This window comes from Aptenodytes patagonicus, chromosome 6, assembly GCF_965638725.1.
Source record: "Aptenodytes patagonicus chromosome 6, bAptPat1.pri.cur, whole genome shotgun sequence".
NCBI lineage: Eukaryota > Metazoa > Chordata > Aves > Sphenisciformes > Spheniscidae > Aptenodytes > Aptenodytes patagonicus.
The window spans coordinates 3,049,212-3,071,151 of record NC_134954.1 but is presented as its reverse complement, the minus strand read 5'-3'; the positions used below and the strand labels follow the sequence as shown (position 1 = coordinate 3,071,151).

At 44.1% G+C, this 21,940-nt stretch overlaps 1 protein-coding gene across 3 annotated transcripts in view; it reads left to right on the top strand.

Moving 5' to 3' along the window:
• EPHA4 (EPH receptor A4) overlaps positions 1-18,267 on the top strand; it is a 110,642-nt gene extending 92,375 nt beyond the window's left edge. For all 3 annotated transcript variants that reach the window (XM_076340856.1, XM_076340855.1, XM_076340854.1), the window contains exons 12-18: positions 2,364-2,425; positions 2,963-3,172; positions 5,686-5,835; positions 8,257-8,450; positions 10,988-11,143; positions 11,429-12,313; positions 15,737-18,267. In XM_076340856.1, coding sequence (XP_076196971.1) covers positions 2,364-2,425; positions 2,963-3,172; positions 5,686-5,835; positions 8,257-8,450; positions 10,988-11,143; positions 11,429-11,543 — 887 coding nt within the window. In that variant the 3' untranslated portion in view covers positions 11,544-12,313; positions 15,737-18,267. The remainder of the gene's footprint in view (positions 1-2,363; positions 2,426-2,962; positions 3,173-5,685; positions 5,836-8,256; positions 8,451-10,987; positions 11,144-11,428; positions 12,314-15,736) is intronic.
• The last annotated feature ends 3,673 nt before the right edge of the window (positions 18,268-21,940 follow it).

The following is a 21,940-nucleotide window of genomic DNA, read 5'->3' as shown; positions in this document are numbered from 1 at the left end:
TTGGGTACCTCAGAGCTGGTGTTTGGTAAACAGGGCTACTTACGAAGACATTTATCTCAATTTCTCCATAGGTTTTCTGAATGCTGTGATAAATGAATGCATTTAATAAACTGAAAATTAAAATGTGAGATAAATAGTGGTGTAGGTGGGGGTTGAGGGAGGCAGCAAAAAACCATGAATACATTATTGGCTGCTAGTCAAGTACTTTAATAATTGACTCACTGATGGTAACTTCTCCTCTCTCTATCCCCCTCCCCTGCTAAAGAAGTGCCTGAGTAATGAAATTACATGTTAATGCACTGAAAGAGTTCCCCTTTCTTCGTTTCTGCGTTGACATAGTATCTTTTGATTGAGGAGGGTTAATTAAAACTCATTTAGCTGTATTTGTTCAGTGGAAGGGTTCCGGTCACAGTTGCAAAGGATAAATGAAACAGTGGCATATGCAGATTTGGTTGGAGTTTTTTCTCTTTCTACCAAAGAATGCTTGCAAAAGTGAATTAGAGGGAGAATGATGGTTTATCACGTCCCTTTCCTTAAGGGTGCAAGTACTCAGCCAAGGTCACTAAGCCCTTCATCCAGAGCAGTTTGCTTTATGCAGTACCACCGCTTCTCTGCTGCGTTCATGCGAATCAGAAAGGGTTCAGCTGCCAGACTGGCATTTCACAGGCGTGCCAGTTTGCGTGGGACCGAAACAGTAAGAGTTTTGATATCAGCTGGGAAGGGAAGGAGAAGCGGCAATAGTAAAAGGCCTGCAAAGGATGGGTTGGGACTGAAAAGGTGAAACAAGTAATGATGAGTGAAATAAGTGATGTATCACACATACGTGTTGGCCTAAGTGAAATGATGTAAAATTTTCAGTACAGTCAGTCCTTACAGCATATTGTTTTCTAATAAAAAATAAAAGGTTACTTCAAAAACAGAAGTCCCTGACAAATTAAGAGAAAAGCACCTTGGTGAAAAACGCGCTGAGGTAGAAGTGATTAGGGGAACTTTCAATGCTGCAACATTTCACGGTAGGGTAATTTTCAGAGCTGGTTGTTCTGGAGCAGGTACTTGCTGGTGACAGAAGCAAGGAAAAGTTGAGTAGTTCTGATACCTCTGATGCCAAGACAGAATTGAGCTATCTACAGTCTAGTTGACGTGTCCGTTGAACCCTTCTTCCCCCATAATGTTCCCTTATTCAGAGCTGCTCGAGGAAGTATGAAAGCAGAGTTTCTCTGGGACACTGTCTTTTATTTATGAAGAAACTCGATAGTTCCTGTAGCTAAAGCAAAGCTGGGAGGAAGGGTTGCCATGCCAGCCTGGCGCTGATCGTCAGGTGCTCCCTTGACTTCAGGTGGGCTTAACAGTGCCCATCTTGGGACCAGGCTTTTCCATTTGACCTTGGATAAGTCACTTCTCTACATCTCCCATTGCTCACTTGTAGAATGGAGATGATATTGGGCCCATTTCTGCGAATACCAAGATGCTGAATATCCAGCATGATTTAACCCTGTGAAATAATTAGTGTTACTTGTACGTACCTAAACATTTTCAGTTTCAGCGTCGTATGACTTTGTAAAGCTCTTAAAGACAACATCAAGCATTATTTATGTATTTGCTGTTGTTTTAGGCAGGAGAGTGCCTAGAAAGCATCCCCATGTCACTAACATTACATTTCTCTTCAGATTGCCCAGCTTGGCTTTCTGTATTGCAGCGTGGAAGGCTGAGTGCTGCTGAAGCACTACGCCCCACATGTGACACAGTTCATTGAACCATTTATCCTGTGGTTGGCTTCATGAGGCAAATGGCTTTGGCTCATTTATAAATAACGAGAGACACAGGATACAAATTCGGGCCAGAGAAAGTTGAGAGGAACAGCTTGTATTTTGCATTCTTGAATCCAGTTGTCTTGGAATACCTTGTAGCTGCTGACAGCTTCTAACTCGCCTAAAGCGTTGATCTTTCGAAAGAGGCAGAGAGACCAAAGCATTCACAAATTCCATTTTGAAAGAGGAAGGCTTTCTAGTCTGCAAGCAACTTAATTACACTAAAGATTTTTGTCAAGTTTGAACAGATCTTTGTTTCTTAGCTCTCAATTACCAATTCATATATTCCTTAGAGAACAGGAGCCACTTTAGTTAAAGACCTTGACAATGAGTCAACCAAAGGGTTAACCTTCCAGATGGGGCCCTTTAAATGTTTCTGTCCTATAATATTTCTTCTCTTGCTCCCCACAGCTGAGGCATAAGCTTGGTGCTTTCCAAATTAAATTAGATTGTGTAAGCCAGGTGTCTTGGCAGTAAAATCATGTGCTACCCATTTTTATCCCATTAACATCGGTGTTCATCAAGGAATTGTGTTTTTCTTTCTGCCAACTCTAGGTAAACCAGTAATGATCATAACTGAGTACATGGAGAATGGCTCCTTGGATGCCTTCCTCAGGGTAGGTGATTTCTTCATAATAAGCTAAGCAGATTTTACACTGGGAAACATTTTCTGGTTTTCATTCTGATTCTTTTTTGCAGACAGATACTCAAAATTCGGCATTTTTAAAGAAATTATGTTTGTACTTGGGAAATTCTGTTTTCTGCTGTTGCTCCTGTCGAAAACCAGAATAAATGTAAAGTGGAAGGATATAGAATAAATGTAATGTTTAAAGTGGCAGGGTCTTAAATAACCCATGTTTAATGGGAACAGTTCTGATTTGCTCCATTTCTGAAAGCATCGCAATGCTGTAGACTCATTAAAACCAGATTCATTGCAAACTGGATACTGCATCACTGGAAGCTGTGACAGAACCTCTGGGTTTGTACTTTACTGGTGAATTATAGACACTAGTCAGGAGAGTGAGGAAATAACATTGCATTTTATTTGAGAGAAGATGGGAATCCAGAGATACGCTCTTCGCCAATTTCAGCAATGGCAATAATGTAGCTTTTAGCTTAATGCTCTGTGATTTTCTTCCTTTCCCCATATGCAGAAGAATGATGGCAGATTTACAGTCATCCAGTTGGTGGGGATGCTTCGTGGCATTGGCTCAGGAATGAAGTATCTGTCCGACATGAGCTATGTGCATCGGGATTTAGCTGCTCGGAACATACTAGTCAACAGCAACTTGGTCTGCAAAGTGTCTGACTTCGGCATGTCCCGTGTCCTGGAAGACGACCCTGAAGCAGCTTATACCACACGGGTAAGGAGGGAAAGAAAACGTCCAGTGGGTTTTCTTGCCTACATATTGGTTCTGTCTGACTGTGTGGGAGGTGACAATGGTTTGTTTTTAAAATAATCTCAGTCATAAGTGAAAACCTATATCACAACCTAAAAATAAACATTGGCCCAAACTCCATAGCTAATATAAATTGATGTAGTGTTATTGCTACATCAGTGTCTACATTAGTATTTCCTCCCTGAGGATGTGACCCGTGTATTCCTCTGGCTCCTTCAGTGTGCTAGAGTGCGCGACAGCAATCTGATGCCAGAAATTATTCCTTCTGATATCTACAGACGTGCATAATTATTTGCAAGTGGCTAGTCCCGCTGAGGTTTGATTCAGTGAGTGTAGATATGCCACCAAAAAACCCCCCGATAACTCCATTTTTGCCCATCACAAAGCTAGTCATAAATTTGACCTAAATAATTTAGACTGGGAAAAGTGTGAGGCCGGCATTCCCATTTTTTATTTCTTTCCCATTTTATCTATATTTCAGCATCCCACTGTTAACTAATTTTGCTAAAACCATTTTAATATGCTGCATGTGGAATAGTACTAATGCAAATACTTCTGGCCACAAAACAACATCCCGATCATTACCAGCCTTTGTACCGATACCTCTGTAATTAACATACGCGTGAAGGAAAAAAAAGTCAGTTTATAAAGTCTCCTTTTTTAATTGCTTATTTTCTTCCTTTTTAAATATCTGCCATTCTCCATCTGTTCTCCCTAGTGCAGAGTTTGTTTGCAGCACTCAGATTTTGCAGTTTAATCCCAACACTCATCCTTTAACGGATTCACAGTTCATTACAGGGAAGGATAGACTCGTGTAGTATTAAACGCTGGCCAGCCTTGGTATTTCTCACTCATAAGGGCGGCAAGTGGAAGAAGCAGAAGCAGAGGTCTGAAAAGCTGTATTCAGGGAAATCAAAGTTTAGACAAACCCACAAGGACAACACAGAAATGATTGAAAAGCCTCCCTTTGAATTTAGTGAGTGGAGATATAGTATTATGTTTGCTCTCAAGAGTAAACTACAGGGAATCGATGACATTTGCATTACAGTGCATTGTCTTCATTTAGTATCAGTAATGAGGGATCAGGAAAATTTGGATGAACTCCACTGTACTCGAGCAGCTAAATAAAAAGAGCTTATTGACAATTTTTAGAATGACAACCATGTATAAACAGTGTCCATGGATCTGTGTCTGAAAGGAGGAATAGAGCTTTTTCATAACTGGAGACGATGCAATCGGATGCAATTTTTAAAACATCCTTTTTTAAGAGAATGGTGCGTTCTGCTCCCTGTTAGAGGTATAACTCATTGAAGTGAAAGCATCCTATAGCCACACAAGGCATATACTGCTACGACCTGATCCACAAAGGGCCTGATGCAAAGGCCAAAGAAGCCAGGAGAAGGACCCCTTTTGATTTCACTTGGCTTTGGAACAAGTCCATATTAAACACTTGAGAGAGATACCAGAACAATGAACCATTAAGTATGCACACGCTGCACTCAGTTACGGGTAAAAACTATCTAGAAGATTGCTGAGAAAAAACCTACCAAAATAAACTTCATCAAAAAAGCATAAAAGCAAATGAAAAAACCCTAAAACCTTTGTTCAGCTTAAGTCGTTCCCCAGATGAAACTGCAGGAAACCAAAAGCTCAATTAAAAACACCTTGCATATTAGCATAAATAAAAGGAGAAATCTCTGGCCTGGGATCACTCAGCTAAGGCAAAATCAGATAAACAGGAGGGAGTGAGTTCCTTTTAAAACAGTGCAGGACCTCAGTGGCCCAAATCAGATGCCAAAGTGTTTTTATTTGTTTAAAAAGAAGTATTGTAACAAGAGGCAGCTCTCTCCAACAGGTATCAAAAGCAGCCTCGTACCATGCTCTGGTGTTGAACTCCTCCCACAGGGACCGGGAGAGCCCAGAGGCTTGCTTGCCATCTCGCATCTCTGGTAGGAGTTGGGATGTTGCCCATGGGAAACACCACAGTATTCGCAAATCTTCCCAGTTTATCCTCTCTTTATTTTACCTTTTTGAAAAGCAAAACGTTTATAATCCCATTTTTCTGAAACAGGCCAAACAGGTCAGACAGGCAAGCAAGGAAATAGTAATTAACAGCATGTACTTATTTGTTTTGTCAACTAAATCTCTAATATATACTTTGTAAAACCCCTGGCTTGTTCTCATACTTCAGCATCGCCCTAAGCAGAGCTCTCTTAGAGGGCCAATAAAAATACATTTAACAATTTACTGGTTCGCTTCCTTGTGACTAAAGAAAACAGATGGGCAGCACTGCCTCCTGGTTGGATCTGACAGTTTTATGGCAAGAAAAAGAGAAAGCGGATGCCTTTTCAAGAAGGATTCTGGAATTGCGTACAGAAAACCATTTTGTATTTTTAATGGCAGTGTAGAACAGTGTCAGCCACGCACATTACTGGGCCGGTGACTCACTAGCCTGTCTTTTCTTTTATTTGTGACAGGGTGGCAAGATCCCCATCAGGTGGACTGCACCAGAGGCAATTGCCTACCGTAAGTTTACATCAGCTAGTGATGTGTGGAGCTATGGCATCGTCATGTGGGAAGTGATGTCCTACGGAGAAAGACCTTACTGGGATATGTCCAATCAAGATGTGAGTCTCCTTCCGAGCCTCTTCTTCCTTTTCTCTCCCTTCCCCCTCGCGCCTTTATCTTTGTCCTTAGAAGTCTGCTGATGTGTTTCTGCGTCAATTGCTATATGGTTAGAAGACATTTACTCCAAGTTTTTAAAAGGATATCATGGGTGGTAGATTCCTGTTTTCTCAGGGAACCTCTCTGGAACTTAGACTTCCTTGAATACTTGAAGCCTGGTCTATGGTCAGGGAATAGGGGATTCTCAAGTTAGGGTCTATAACTTGTGCATGTATCTTTTTTCCTTTCTTTTTTATCTTCTTTTTTTTTTTTTAATTTTAGGAAAAAATATTATAAGCAATTAAAGTAAGAAAGAAGAATGGAGGAAAGGGAAATGAATATATTTAAACTGTCAGGTCGTAATACTGTCAAGAGAGGGAAGATTTGAATGTTGATATTAAATCTCAACTTCATTGAAAGTCTTTAAGAAAAAACACTTGAATTTAATGGGGCTTGCTATTAGTAGTTAATTCTTCAAGCCCCAGTATGCTTGTAATTCTTCCAGGTGATTTTATTTCTTGTAAGCTATCTAAAACAACACATATGAAATCCAATTCTGATTATCAGTCAGAGCATCCTTGCGACAATTGCGTAGCTGCCCCCTGAGGACATTAAAAAGCAGCTTTCCTAAATGACCATTCTTAAATTATGCATGTCCTGTTTAACCGTACCATCTGGACTAGTTCAGTGTATTCCAAGAGGGAGCGTGCACAATGGCCGCTATTCCAGAAGAGTATTTAATAATGATGCTAATAAGAGCTTTTGCTAATAGAATTTTTATTAAATGAAAAAAAAAAAAAAAATCCCAGTGAAAATGAGGCATAGATTATCCATAATTCTTCTCCCAGGGAATTTACAAACATATAAAGGAAGAAAAAAATGTTAATCTGAATATATGGTCATGGGAGTGGTTAAGTCATTTTACAAGTCATCTGCTTTCTTATGTAGAGCTGAACATTTTCAAAGAGTGTCTAGATGCGAATGGCATTTAATCTAAACGGGGGATATAATTTTAGTTTCCTTCTGATGTGAAATGTCTCTTCTGGCACCCAATCTTGCCTTCCTTTGCTAACAGGAAGTCATCAAGACTTAGCAAGAAAATAAAACACCAGATGTGTCGCAGTTATATCAGGCACGTCAACACAGCACAGTGGAGCTCAATGCAACAAACGCAGAGCTAGCGTATTAGGCTGGTATCCACTGCTAATGTGCAGTGCTAGACCACGTCGAAAAGCTGGTTTGAACAGGGCGGTGAAAGCCAATATTGCTGTCTTTGCATCCCCTTTTTACTACGTGGCATAGACATACCATTTTTGTCTCCTTAACGATGGTGAGAGCAGTGCTTTTCACAGCAAAGCAGAAGTGGATTTCAAATTATTCTCAGTGTCTGTTGAATCAAGAGAAATCAGAAGGGTCTTCATACTTTCTGGAGTAGTGAGAGCCACTTTGTTTGTGGTCACTGAACAGCTGCTAATAGCGCAAGGATATCCCTCGCCTTGTCCTCCCAGTGGATTTTAGCCACTAATCGGACAAGACCAGAACGAGGGAATTTAGTGCAATTCAGTCCGTGTGCACTCCTGGTCTCTAGTCTCATGGTGAATCCTGCCAGCAAAGTCATATCGATTAATTAAGGTCTGAAAGCTTCTGGGTCATGTCCCTGTCATACCAGAATTGAGTCCTGGTCACGTCCCGTTCTCCTGAGAGAGCGAAGAAGCCATCAGAGTACTGAGCTCTGGAGCCCTTTTTGGAGTGTTTGAAATGACTTCAGCTTGTGAGTTTTCTTGGTTTCTATTAAATACGAAATGTGTTGGACTTCTGTAACTTTCTTGATAAAGCTGAACAAAAGGGTTCCCATCTCTGCGTTTCTTGACTCAGAGCATAGAGTGGTGAGAGAACAGGTTCTCTACAAGGCCTGTGTTACTGACAGAGATGAGCTAGCCCAGGAGGAGAGGGAGATCTGCTGTACCCTAAAAACGATGGCGAAAATTTCATCTTCAACATATCGCACCCAAAACTGACAGATACTAAAGATTTGCTGTAGAGCTGTTGCTTCTCCAACCCTCTGTCCAAGAAGGATAGTTGCTTAACTCTAACCTAGGCTATTTTGTCATCCCTGTATCCCACGTGCTCTTTTGTGATACATCGCCCTGCTGTATCTGATGTCTGCTTTGGATGCTGTACCCTTTTCGTTTCGAATTGCTGAGGAGAAATGACAGTTCTGAGACCACCAACTGCCTGAGCCTGAGTGCAATTTTCCATGTTGTTTCACTTAATTGTGGATTTGTTTCCATACTTTGGATCGCCCTAGGATAAATGATGCTCAGCTGGTAGATGTGAGTAGTGTCTGATGTTCTCTAATGTCTTCCTAATTGTGCCATTTATAGGTTATTAAAGCCATTGAAGAAGGGTATCGGCTGCCGCCCCCGATGGACTGCCCCATTGCTCTCCATCAGCTGATGTTAGACTGCTGGCAGAAGGAACGCAGCGACAGGCCTAAATTTGGACAGATCGTCAACATGCTGGACAAGCTCATCCGCAACCCCAACAGCCTGAAGAGGACAGGCAGCGAGAGCTCCAGGTCAGCTGCGCTTTTGTAATGGTGATGTACGAGGGAGCACAGTGGAGATGACAGGCAAAGCTGCGAGTCACCTAAACCTCTGCCCTGGGATTAAGGCGTGCTCTGTCGCTCTGCAGAGCCAGACTGCACAGCAGACATTGCACCGTGCAAGAGAGTTAGAGAGGTCCTGCTGGCACACTGCTGGACCCCGCTGGGTGCCCCAGACTCTCCTAGCTCTAGGAGAAGGAAAATCGAATGAGCGGAGCTGTTGCTGTATCACACCAGCGCTGACCAGGCTTATAGCACAGTCTTAAGCGTGTCCTGAAAAAGCTCTGATGGAGGGAAGCTCTGTTTGAAGACCAAGTTTGCTGCGTCTTTTCCCTCTCCCCCGTAGCGAAAGGGCTTGAACGGGTAGCCTTAATGCAGTGTAGCTGACAGGAGTGATGTGGTTTTCTGCAGGAAAAGTACATCATCAAGTTTTATAAACCCTAGATTTGTGTAGGATTTGCAGATGAGCGTTCGGCATTACAGCCAACGCCTTCTGGGCATTGGGAAGGCGTGGATTAATTTTCATGTGAATTTGAATTTAATTTTGTGGAAAGCCAGTTTCATGTCTCCACCACTCCCGCATTACATTTGTGTTTTGTTTTGTTTGCTAAGCATGGTATACCTGGTACGTGCAAAAGAAGCGCAGTGGGAAGGAAACTCCCAGAGTTGTAGGGTAAAACCAAAATCTCTTTGTTGGGACAGATCAGCAGTTTCCTTAAGCTGGTGAAACACTGCTGAAGTAATAGGAGCTTTACTAATTTACACCAGGTTTGTTCTGTTTTTTTCAAATGTCTTTGCTTTGTAAGGTAAATTTGCTTACAGCAAATATGTAAAAAAGCTTAAAAGAAAAGAAACAAGAGGAAGGTAATGGGAAAATATTTTTCAGTGGAAGGGAAGGTACAAAAATATCCATTGGGCAATACAAAGTTAAGTTTCTTGAATCAGTGAAGGAGTAACAGAGGTTCTGATTCAGCCTCCAACAGAACAACATCCTGGAAAAAGCTGTTTTCGTTTTTAAACTTGTAGGTCCCTTTGTGACTCTTGCTTACAGTGTACATTATCAGAAGAGGGATTATTAACCCAGTGAGGCCACTTAGCACCACGTATCTTCCAGATTGCCCTAATTGCATTGGTAGCCTGGAAAGGGTATCCACCCTTGAGGCTTAAATAATTTACATGGTGAGAATCACAATATGATCCGCTGTGATAATTTGATTTGAGAATCACACTATGAACTCCTCCATTTTGCTTCCTTTCCAATTTACAGGTGCTCTTTGAAAATATATAGATTTTACAAAGGTTAATAGCCTGTTCGAGGTCATTTTGTATGTGTATGTATGTACATGTGTGAGTATATATATAAAAACCAAAAGTTAATAGCCTATTCAAGGTCACTTCATGTTCATGGCTATTTATAGATCTTTCTATTTCTTCTCTTTGGAATATGAATTTCAAATATGCATATAACTAATATATGACTTTATACGTGAAGCATAATTGTGTATAATTAGGTTGCCATCATTCGTCTTGTGTTAGATAGTACAGTAAAAGAGTTGTACCAAGTATTACCAGCATGTACTCAGTGCCTTAGGCAAGACGTAACGAGGCTATTGCACACCTGATCTTTGATGTGCATTTTCAAATAAATTGCTAAATGATAATTGTTTTGGTTAGATAGGTGGTAGTAATTTATAATGGTTTAATGCAACTGTGATTTACAATATACATGAAATAATAAATGAGATATTAATAAGAGAAGCAAATGTTGTAAAAATAATTACTCGCAAATCTGTGCAAGGGAGAATGAGAAGCACGTTCCACAGTGCAAAGAAAGATCAAAGCTCGCGTGATTCCCGCCACTCCTGGCACACGCGCCGGTCAGGAATGGATTGATTAAAGAGGGGATTAACTCCCTGCTGTCCTGCGTTTGATTGAATGCACTGAGCTTGCCTGCGAACCTGGCTAGAAGCGGGACTTATGTGAACCCGCCCTGAATTTTGCCCTCCAAACCAGTCTGGCAGGTTGCGAGCTCCCAGTTCCTTTGCGCATACTTCAGCAGTGTTTCTATAGTTGCTGAGCTGAGGTCTGACATATGCAGGATTGGCAAGGTCTCGCATTGCTGCCTGTGAGATACAGACCCAGGAGGCTGAACGCCTTCCAGCACTGCCATCTTCTTTGTTTTTTGAGGTAAAAGCATTTTCTATGAACTTGGTTGCATCTGAGGTGGAAATTGTAAGCAGCATAGTGGTTCAAATTCGATCTGAAAGCAAAAATAGAAACCTAAGGTCAAATTAATTCTTAGCAGAAATTGGCCTCTTCCTTGGCATTTTGTTAAGCTGCTTGCGTTGATCTACGTTGCTGTGCGGAGAGCCCCCAGTTTCGCTGGGCGCAGCGTCTTGCCCTTACTTTCCCTGATCGTTGAGGGTAATTATTGCAGAGACCAAACTTTGGTTTGCGATTCATGATCCAGCTGACACCATTTCTCTGTCCTTCCACTGTTTGGCATCCAGACCTAGCACAGCCCTGCTGGATCCCAGCTCCCCTGAGTTCTCGGCGGTTGTTTCTGTCGGTGATTGGCTCCAAGCCATCAAAATGGAGCGATACAAGGATAACTTCACAGCTGCTGGCTATACCACCCTAGAGGCTGTGGTGCATATGAACCAGGAGTAAGTACTCAGCGATATAGCAAAAAAACTGGTAAATCTGGATTTAATCGGCCTCTTTTGCTTTGTGCTGCATATCATTACATTCATTAAAGGAATGGAATGCCTTTCATTTGGACGGAGGATAACTTTAAAATGCCTCCGCAATGCCTTCACTTATTTAATTAAACATTTCTGTACATCTGCCTTGCTTTTGCTGCGTTGCTTGCGGTTGACTTAATATCTTTCTCTGCACCGGCATCTGATCCACAGTTCTCAGCCCCCCGCTTCTTCTCTTGCTCTCCACAGTGACCTGGCAAGGATCGGGATCACTGCCATCGCGCACCAGAACAAGATCTTGAGCAGCGTTCAAGCAATGCGCACCCAAATGCAACAGATGCACGGCAGGATGGTTCCCGTCTGAGCCAGTACTGAATAAACTCAAAACTCTTGAAATTAGTTTACCTCATCCATGCACTTTAATTGAAGAACTGCACTTTTTTTACTTCGTCTCCTCGCCCGTCGAAAAAAAGATCTGCAGCATTGCTTGATGTACAGATTGCGGAAACCGAGCGTGTGTGTTGGGAGGGGGGCCTCCAGAAATGACAAGCCGTCATTTTAAACCAGACCTGGAACAAATTGTTTCTTGGAACATACTTCTCTGTTGATCAACGATATGTAAAATACATGTATCTATATAAATATAAAGTCACATTCAAGTTTTGATGCTATGTTTGCTGCCAGATACTGTGCTTAAAAAACAAAAACGAAATTACTTTCCTTCTCCCTGTGACCCGTAGGATTACAACCATAGTGTTTTATTTGTGGGTGAAACCACCGTTGTGCATCTTTCACTGGAATGAAGAATCTGCCCTAGGATATTTTTTGCAGACTTGATGCATCACTAATACCTTGCAGAAACCTCAGTGAGAATATCATTTGGCTAATCAGTGCCTGTCGATTAGTAATCTACCCATTTACGGGCTTGAGACGTGAAATGACCCACCTCGTGGATTATTGGGCAAAACTGGACTTCTGGGGACATTATTGGCTGTTGTTGTGCCGTGCTGAATCCTACCACTTAAAGACGTTTTGTGAACATCTTGCCAGTAGTCAGCTGTGACAATCGTGGCTGTGGAGCTTTCAGACTTCTTTTCTCTTTCAAGAAGTGATTCCCTTTGCCACACGGAGAAGGTCAGTGGAAGTACAGTGTCCAACATGTTCGTGGTGCTTTATTTCCTAAACTGTGCTAGGATTTCATCGCTGTTGGGGGGGGGGGAAGTGCTGTAGTATGTATTACTTGGGGTTCCCGACTGGTTTGTATGAACGTGTGCTGGTTTCCCAGACTAATTGCTTAGTGTTTCCCATTGTTTGCTCTATTTGATGACAGTGAAAATTGCTCTGTTTCAAAACCTGGTCTTGCTCTCAAGCTGTTGCGTGTTAGGATGTGCAGACAAGGTGTAGGAGTGCGTCTTGGGGCTCACTCAGTTCAGTGCTAAGAGCCTGACCCCACTTCACACTGAGAGCAGTAGGGATGCCCTTATTTTTTGGGTGGGAAACCCTGCACATATGGATCCCATAGAAAGTAAGAATAACCTCGTAAAAGTGCTCATAAATGCACCAAGAAGACCCACGGACTTTTCCTGCCCTGTGACGAACAACAGTAGAACCAGTATTTGTGTTTCAGAAGGGTCAGTCTCAGTTGCCGTGTCAGTGGTCTTAAGGGAGGGGGAGCAGAAGGAAATGGGGTTGTGCATGCAGCCTTCCTGGTTTTGCACAGTTGGGGTGTCGGGCACGGTGATAGCTCTGTGTTCTGCAGCAGTGTTACACCCCAGACACGGTGATCCAGCTGTGGGAACCAAATTCACTTTTGAAACCAGCCCCATAGGCTGGATTATCAAGGCAACTGTGGGTGTGAGAGCCAGGTGTAGGCTGCATGGCTAAGGTCTAAGCACCCCTCTGCAGGTATGGCAAACAAGATGGAGCACGACCTGCTTGAAAAGCTGCCCTCCAACTCCTCTTGAGAAATAGAAAGAGAGTTGAGTGAATGAAAGCATCCCCTGGGTTGCTGGGTGCAGGTGACTGCTATAGGAATGTGGTTGTCCTCATTGGGTCACACCGGATAAAGCTTTATCCAGTAAAGCTCTGAACACATTTAGGCTCGTATTTTATTTATATTAAAGCTTTTATTACTCTTTCTGAACACAGCGTATAAATTAGGTTCCTTTTAAAGTCCTTTTGAGGACTAAAGTGATGAGATGACCTTAGAAAAGAGACAGGATCAGGCCCACTTATGCTGTGCTGGGTGGGAGGAGGATTTTCATGACACATCCTCTAGAACAGACGCTGGGCCAGGCGCAATGTCAGAAAGGCGAGATTGATATTTTGATGGCGCTAAGACTGGTTCTTTGGTCTGTAATATTTTGGTCCCACTCCACACCTGACAGCAAATTCAGAAATTATTTTGTGGCTTTATATGTCAGATTTTTTTAATAATTGCATTTATTCTAAATCCGAAACAGCTTACTCAGTTGGACAAGTCACATTTACTGTATTGTCACTCACATCACTTTTTGTCACTTTCAACAATAGCTTGCTGATTTTAACCACTAACTCTCCCTCACCCCCAACTTCCTCAGAAAACAACTTGTTCAGAATATGGGATGCTAAATTTGGATCCTGTCAAGTCATGACAGCTTAGTAGAAACTGTTCTGCAGTATTACTTCTAAAAGCTTTTCCATTTCAAGAAATTTAAGTTTTCTTTTAAAAAAACTACTTAAACCAGCATGTTTCAATGTCATTTTGCCAGGCAACGTAAGAAGTGGTTACTCATTTTAAAGACCTGATACTTGCACTTTCAGCAGGAAAAATTCTTTTGCTTCTTAAGTGCAGAGATACTTTAAGTTTCCGCTTGCTCTAAATCTGTTGCATTCTGTTGAGATTGTCTTTTTATGTAAAAACAAAATACATCCAGTTTTCTGGCCAGTTTGTAAAATTGCTTTCTTCAAGTCTAGCAACGGTAATTCAAAACAGTCCAATATTTGCCACACAACATGAAAAACTGTCCCCCTGTAGAATGAAAACAGTGAAGGCAGGTCAGGTGCCAGGCTTTCAGAGCTGCCACGGATGGTTGTGTTCCCCGTGATGAAGTGTGGCCAGCGAGGGCGCATCCACTTGAACGTGATTTTAGTTGGAGGAGAGCAGATTAAAAAAAAAAATAGGTGGCACATACAAATATATATGTAGATTCCATACCTGTTTATAAGATACGTTATGTCATGGAAGCAAGACTTTGAAATAGTGTGAGGGAAAGACAAGGGCGAGGAAGGCAAAGGGTTCTCACCCTTGGAGAACTGCTGGTTCTATTTGTCTCGCTGGCCCAAGGCGGCCGAACCAGCCAGCGAGAGCGTGGCAGTGCGCTGCAGCCTCCTGCATTTGCCGTTCAGCCACCCTTCTGTGCGAGAATTGCATCTCTTCCTCCTTTCTCCTCTGTCCTTTCTGGCTGGAAAGCTGCCTGGAGGAAAAGGACCTGGGGGTGCTGGTCGACAGCCGGCTGAACATGAGCCGGCAGTGTGCCCAGGCGGCCAAGAAGGCCAATGGCATCCTGGCCTGTATCAGAAATGGTGTGGCCAGCAGGAGCAGGGAAGTGATCGTGCCCCTGTACTCGGCCCTGGTGAGGCCGCACCTCGGATACTGTGTTCAGTTTTGGGCCCCTCACTACAAGAAGGACGTCGAGGTGCTGGAGCGTGTCCAGAGAAGGGCAACGAGGCTGGTGAGGGGTCTGGAGAACAAGTCTGATGAGGAGCGGCTGAGGGACCTGGGGTTGTTTAGCCTGGAGAAAAGGAGGCTGAGGGGAGACCTCATCGCTCTCTACAACTCCCTGAAAGGAGGTTGTAGCGAGGTGGGGTCGGTCTCTTCTCCCAAGTAACAAGCGACAGGACGAGAGGAAATGGCCTCAAGTTGCGCCAGGGGAGGTTTAGATTGGACGTGAGGAAAAATGTCTTTACTTACAGAGTGGTTAAACATTGGAAGAGGCTGCCCAGGGAAGTGGTGGAGTCCCCATCCCTGGAGGTATTTAAAAGACGTGTAGATGAGGCGCTTAGGGACATGGTTTAGTGGGCATGGGGGTGTTGGGTTGACGGTTGGACTCGATGATCTTAGAGGTCTTTTCCAACCTCAATGATTCTATGATTCTGTGAAATCCTTCTCCCCTCTCTGGGGAGAGGTTTAATTCCATGAACCTGCTGCCATGTCACCTCTTCTCCAGGGCAGAGATGAGTTCAGGTCTTTTCCTTTGATGTGAATCAGCAATTGCACCAGCCGAGGAGGGGCTGGCTACCTACAGCAGTGCTTCTGCTGGGAAACCTAAGAGGAGGCATGTGGGCAAGGTGTGCGTGTCTGTCTTGTTGCATGTCGCCCAGGGAGGTGGTTGAGTCACCATCCCTGGAAGTATTTAAAAGACGTGTAGATGAGGCACTTAGGGACATGGTTTAGTGGGCATGGGGGTGTTGGGTTGACGGTTGGACTCACTGATCTTAGAGGTCTTTTCCAACCTTAATGATTCTATGATTCTGTGATTCTATGTTGTTTAATATTTGTGTTTTCTTTTTGTGCAGGGAAATTAGGTTTTGCTTTCACGGCCTCATAGCCCGTCCTATTGATCATATTGACCATGGAGGACCATAGACTAGACGTGAAGCCTTCTGGATCCACAGTTGCGTCTTCCCTAGCACTGATTCTGGAAAACACACGCTGAACAGTCATCGGTCCCTGAAGAGAGCGTGACTTTTACTTTCTGTTTTTTTTTCCTTGCCACCCACCCCGGTTTTTTCCTTCATTGAGAGATAACTGACTCGATAAGACTCAGCACCCACTTGTCACCTGAGGAATGTACTGTATCAAAGCCCTGCAGACTTCTGGATTTTTTTTTTTTCCCTCCCCTCCTGCTTTCTCTTCCTACCTTCGGTTTTATTTATGTATTTTGTTATTTTCTCTCCTCATCCCCCTGGCTGTCACTGCTGCATCTCGGACGAATGCAGGTGATGGAGCACTACACGTCTTACCATGGACGCCAGGCCAGGTGCCACAGCAAAGAACCCAGTTCCTGTGAGCTGCCTATATACGTTGCTGAAGTGACATTTTACACAAAACGTGCCATTGCAGTGATATAAATATATTTTTTTTCCTTGAGTGGATAATGGATTATTATCTCCTCTGAAAGGTGCGCGTGTGTGCTTGTGTGTGCGTGTGTTTGCGTGCGAGTCACCTCGTGTGTAGAACTGCCTGTGAATGCGCTGAAAACATCTCCGGAAGCGCAGGAGTCCCCTGTCATATGAGAGCAGGCCAATAGCTCGTCTGCAATGGTAGCAAGAACACACACATTAAAAGATGTTTAAATTTCTGTATCTATAAGTGTATTTTTTAGCTGCCACGCTAACCTTAATGAGTAGTTCTGCAGCCTGAAACAGGGGCAATTTCCAGTTAGTTTTGGAGTTGTGGATTACAGGATCCATAAGGGTGCTAAAGATTTTCATAAGTGTTGTTTATTCGTACTAATGCCCTGTTCATGATCCAGATCAACCAGTTTCTCAATGGCAAGGTGATGGAGGCAACACCTGCGTATCCACCCACTGCTAACCCTGGACTGAATTCTTAAGTAGCCTTTTTTACCTGCAAAAATAAGATTTTAAAGACTTGTTGAATGCGAACAAATATATGCAATTCTCCCATTCACGGAAGCACCTTGCTCTGTGTGCAAGCTGTGAAATCTTGTAACGTAATAGTCAAAACACTTCATTTGCTCCCAGCACAGTTAAGGAACAAAAATGCAACAAGACCTGTAAGGTTACGGTAGTTAGCAAGAGAGTTGTGAAACGTGTCCTGTTCCTCGTGCGGGTGAAGAAGAGCTGGTGAAGTGCAGTAGAAGGCACTCTTCCGTGGCCTGAGGAACAGTGCTGCGACTTACTGGTACTGCCTAGAAAAGCTTTCCGTGTTTGGAGAATTCGCTGTTAATGTCGTGTAAGCTAGTTTCTGAGTGGAGCTGGGCACTACAGCCCAGGGAACGTACGGCCGCTGGGTATTTGGAGCGGGGCAGGTGATGCTCCCCGCTTGCTTCCTGGCCGCGGGGGGCTGGCGTCGGCCGCGGTACCCCGTGCAGCACAGCGAACTGCCACGGGACAGGGGGTCGCTCCGGCAGACGTGGGGAAAGCTGGCTGTGCTGCGTTAAAAGAGAGCGCGGCCTTGACCAGAGCCGTAAAGTGGTGTCCCGAAGTTGCTCCTGCTTCCTCCTCTTTTCCCTCCTCACTGACCCTCCGAGTTCCTCGTTAGCCGTAATGCTGCCTGCTCTGGCGGAGGAGCAGCGGCAGGTCCGTGGAAGGGACGGGAGGGCAGCGGCGCTGTCGGCAGAGGCCGGGCACGGTCAGGGCGCCGGGAGGTGCCAGCTGCGCTGCCCGACACGGGCCACCTGTGGCGGCTGCTCCGGACGGAGCTGGGGTCGAAAGGAAAGCGAGTGCCGCGGCGCTGCTTCCCGTTAGGGAAGAGGTCGTCACCAGGACTGTCTCTCGCATGATAAGCCTCTGTTTGTTAAGAATTTGTCCTGCTCACGCACCACTGGTTGATGTTTGTCCGGGTTTCTTGCTGTACTAACTTTGTGATGGATCTTATGTATTAAAAATATATATGTATAAAATACAAAAGGCTGGTAAGTAACCAGTAAACGGGACTTAAAAAGCAGTATTTTTCTTTTATGTGACATTTTCATAACCAGAAAAAAAAAAAATCTGAAATACTAATCAGACAAATAAAAAGAGAGTGCATTTATTTTTTTGTATCACTGCAAGTATGTTGGAATATGCAAGGACTGTGGTTAAAATTAGAATGTATGAGGCATATTATAATTTAGTTCATACTGAAAAAATCTAACAGCATTTCTTGGTTCGTGCATTTGAACGATCTCTGGGTTAGATATAGAGATTTTTCTATTTTGTTTTAATTTGTAATTTTTTTCCCCCTCCATGGATTTTAGGTACACATAACTTATGTCATTTATTTATGGTCTTTTATACCTAGTTTGTAAAATTGTAAAATAGCAAACAATGCAAACATTTGCATTTGAAAATAATAAAGTAGTTGCTGTACAAACCTGAAATGGACTATTTCTAATTATTGCATGGGTTTTTATTTAGCGTTTATCCACAAGAGGTACGAATACAGAACTTGGAGTAATAATCCTGGTGTTTGCCCCAAAGGGATGAATTCTCTTCAGCAGATTTCACAGGAACGCACTCCCGAAGTTCATTGACACTGCGTAACTCCCACCTGTACCTTAAAGCACGTTACTACTTCTTGTTGCCGTCACAGATGTGCGGTGTGCTGAGTATGTGTGACGTGGGAAGGACGCTGCGGTCAGGCCGACCTCGTTCACCATCTCAGTGATTTTTCCTTGGAGACCAGGTAGCATCCATGGGCGCCGTGCCTAAGAAGAACCTGCAGGATCGTGATGTTGTTTCGTTTGCACCCCTGGGATCGGCTGGGAATTGCCTCCCTCCCCTGTCTCCCGCTGTCCGGACCTTGCCAGGGGCCAGACGTCACCTTGGCAGAAGTCCCACAGTTTTGGCGGCTTCCTTTGGGCCAGGATTTCCCCTCTAATGTGGGAACCGTGACCTTGCTGCCGAGTTACTGCACTTGCTGCTCTGCTTGTGGGCTCCGTTTGCGTGGGTTGGCGGGCTCGTGCTGGAGACTCGTGGCCAGGGAGGGAGAAGGTGAAAGGAGCGGGAGGGAGAGGAGGGAGAAGCTGAGGGATGAAGTGCAAACCAGAGGCGTGAGAGTGTCAGGAGCAGCAGAAAATGGAAAGGGACGGTTTTTGTGACAAGGGCTCCAAGCCAGAGACCGAGAGAGTGGATGTTGTGTGAAGGATGTTGCCGTGTAATGGTAACACACGTATGGGCGCGTGCTGCATAGTCTGAGTGCCAAGGGTCTAATGTCCTTAACCGTCGCTTCTTTACAATGCTGCTGCTTAGTTTAAGATATACAGAGTTTCTGGCACTTTAACTATCTGAATTACACGTGTACACAGTTCAGAGGTACCGCAGAAAGGATGGTGGCTCTTCTAGAAATTTGCTTAAGCTTTTGACTTGCCTATTTGAAAAATATTTTGAACCAAATTCTTCTTGGGAAAGATTCCAGTGAAGCCAGCAGAACTGTGTCGTAACAGCGTTGGTCCCAAGAAAGTCCCGCCGATGGCACTGGGTTTATTGTATTTTAAAAGCAAGTTCATTGCGTCCTTTTGTCCTTGAGAGAGCAGCCAGCCAGCTGGGTGTTTCTCTGGTGCCTTTATTCGGCCAGTCGGTGTATTAAGAGAGAACGTGTCATGGCTGGAAAAACAGATTGTGTTTCACACGCACAAAGAGAAAGTTTTATGAATGATTTAGTTTTATTGTGAAATGAAAGCAAAGCCTTTACATCTTTTTAAGAAACAACTGTTTCACAATGTCCAGTGAGGGTTGAACACTTGGCTACTCTCCCTTCTCTTTCTGGTTCTCTGCTCTTTCTCCCTGTTAGCTCCCAAATCTACGAAATCATCCTATCAAAACTTTTTACCCCGATGGTTTCATTTTCTTCCAAGTATATGGATTTTACGGAAATATTTCCTTACCCAAAAGACATTTGTTCTCTCTCTGCCCCGACTCTTTCTGTGTATTTATACAGTAGCATGAGGCAGGTGATTCTATTTACGTATAAAGCCTATATATTTGCATCTCGGCGATGATGTACGTAGCTGCCCATGGGCTGAGCGTGGAGTAGTGTGAGGAACCGGCATGGTTTATCTAGAGACATTGGGGCCGTTCTAGAAATGTCAAGAAAAACAAAATGGGTTTTGACAATTGGGGAGGAAAAAAAAAAGCATGTTATGCTCTAAATCAACAACACGATTAAAACTAGAGCTGCGTTTGAGGCCTTGACCTCAGTTATTTTACCCTTTCCCTTGCAAGGGAGTACCCTTGGGCCATTGACCGATTCTCTATTGAATGGGTTACAGACCTCTGACATATCTTATTTCTGGCAGCGGCCCCGAACATAATTCTTTGTTTACAGGAGCCTCTGAGAAAGTTACGTGAATATGTAGACGTTTTCTTTAAAAAATAAAATTAAAACCTAAAGCATTCCGTTCCAATCAGCTTAGTAAAACGTATTCTCCATGGGTGGATGGAGAGAGTAGCCACAGGAATATGCTACACTAACTTACTTTTATACATATGTATATATAGGGCAATTATATTCCAGTAATCTGCTGTGGATTACTAGCCTGTAACCAGACCAACAAAAAGATAATGAAATCCTTGTTTTTATAGTGCTCTTATAGTTACTCATGATTCTGTTCTATAAAATCTTGTAACGAATTAATGGGCTCAGGCATTTCGGTATTCATTTTTTGAAGACTGTTTTTAAAATAAAAAAAACCCCGCTGGTCAGCAGAACAAAACCACCGTCGGGAGCCCTGCTCTCCTCCCATTTCTACCGAGGAAACTTGCCTCCCCTGGGGTCAATAACGACAATCTCGGGGCCGGGCAGTCTAGGGCTGTCAGGCAATTACAGGTGCAGGTAGGTGCCTACTGCCAACTTTTTAATGATGCTTTGGAGCTGCTTAGCCAAGGGGTGCAGCACCTCACGTAATGAGCTCCCGCTTCCCGGTGGGATTTTCAGCCTTGCATTAAGTGTCTTGCTGACAAAGCTCCCAAAACGTCTCCATCATAATCGCGTGGGGGAGGGATTTTTCGGAAGCCGACCGTCGCAGCAAGAAGCCGTGTAAGCTCAGAGAGGTTGGAAAGCTATGGAGGGACCTGCTGTGCTGCTCTGGTGCCTCTCACGCCGCGGAGCCTGCTGCAAACCCTGCCCGGAGCCAGTCTCCCTGAGAGACCTGCCCGTGCAGGCCCTTCCTCCTTCCTGCCTCTCGTGGCCTTCACGATCAGTCCCTCTCTCACAATTTTACCGGGATGGTGGCTTTCACAAAAGGTGGTGTCTTGCCTCCTCCTCACCAGCAACCGGTGGTCTGACCTTGGGCCTCCTGTCGCCTGGCCTGAGCAGGGTCAAAGGCACAGGAGGGTCCTCCGGCGAGTGAGGGGACGGGCGGGTGTCCCCTGTCCTGGGAGATGCTCTCTGAGCTTCTGCTCATTTGAAGGCTGGGGAAAGGTCATTAGCTGCGGGACAGCATCAGCATTTAGGCTGTTCAGCAACCGTGGCTGGCCAAGTCATACGTGCTCTGAAAATGCAAAGCTCTGGGAGGTGAGCGGGCATCAGAGAGACAGTTTTCAATAGGCTTAAATCCAAAAGTCCCTTAAAAACTCTGGCCTCAAATTTTCAGAAGAGCTATGGAGCTCGGTGCCGTCTCATTGCCACGTGCCAATGGGATCACCTGGAAACTCAACACTTAGAAATTCAGCACGAGAATCCCCAGGGAAGCAGGGGAGTGCCCGGCTCATCTGCTTACCTGATTAACCTGTGTCCGAGAGCTTACCTGGGACTTTCCAGCCAGCAGATTCGCAATATATGACAAGTATTAAAGAGCATTTACTTTCACCTTTTTGAAAAATTGGTTAAAACTCCCTTGGAAAAAAACGCTCCTGGAAAAAGATGCGAGGTTAAAATTGAACGATGATGTTCTTCCACACTTAAAGAGGCTGCTGGGTTGATTGAAGCAGCGTAATGTGAAAGGCCTAGGAAAGGTGACACTGACAATAATAAGAAAATAAGGATAAATGAGTTGATCTGGTCCTGCAGGTGGCACGAACTGATTTCACTGGGACTGCCCTGATTTGCATCAG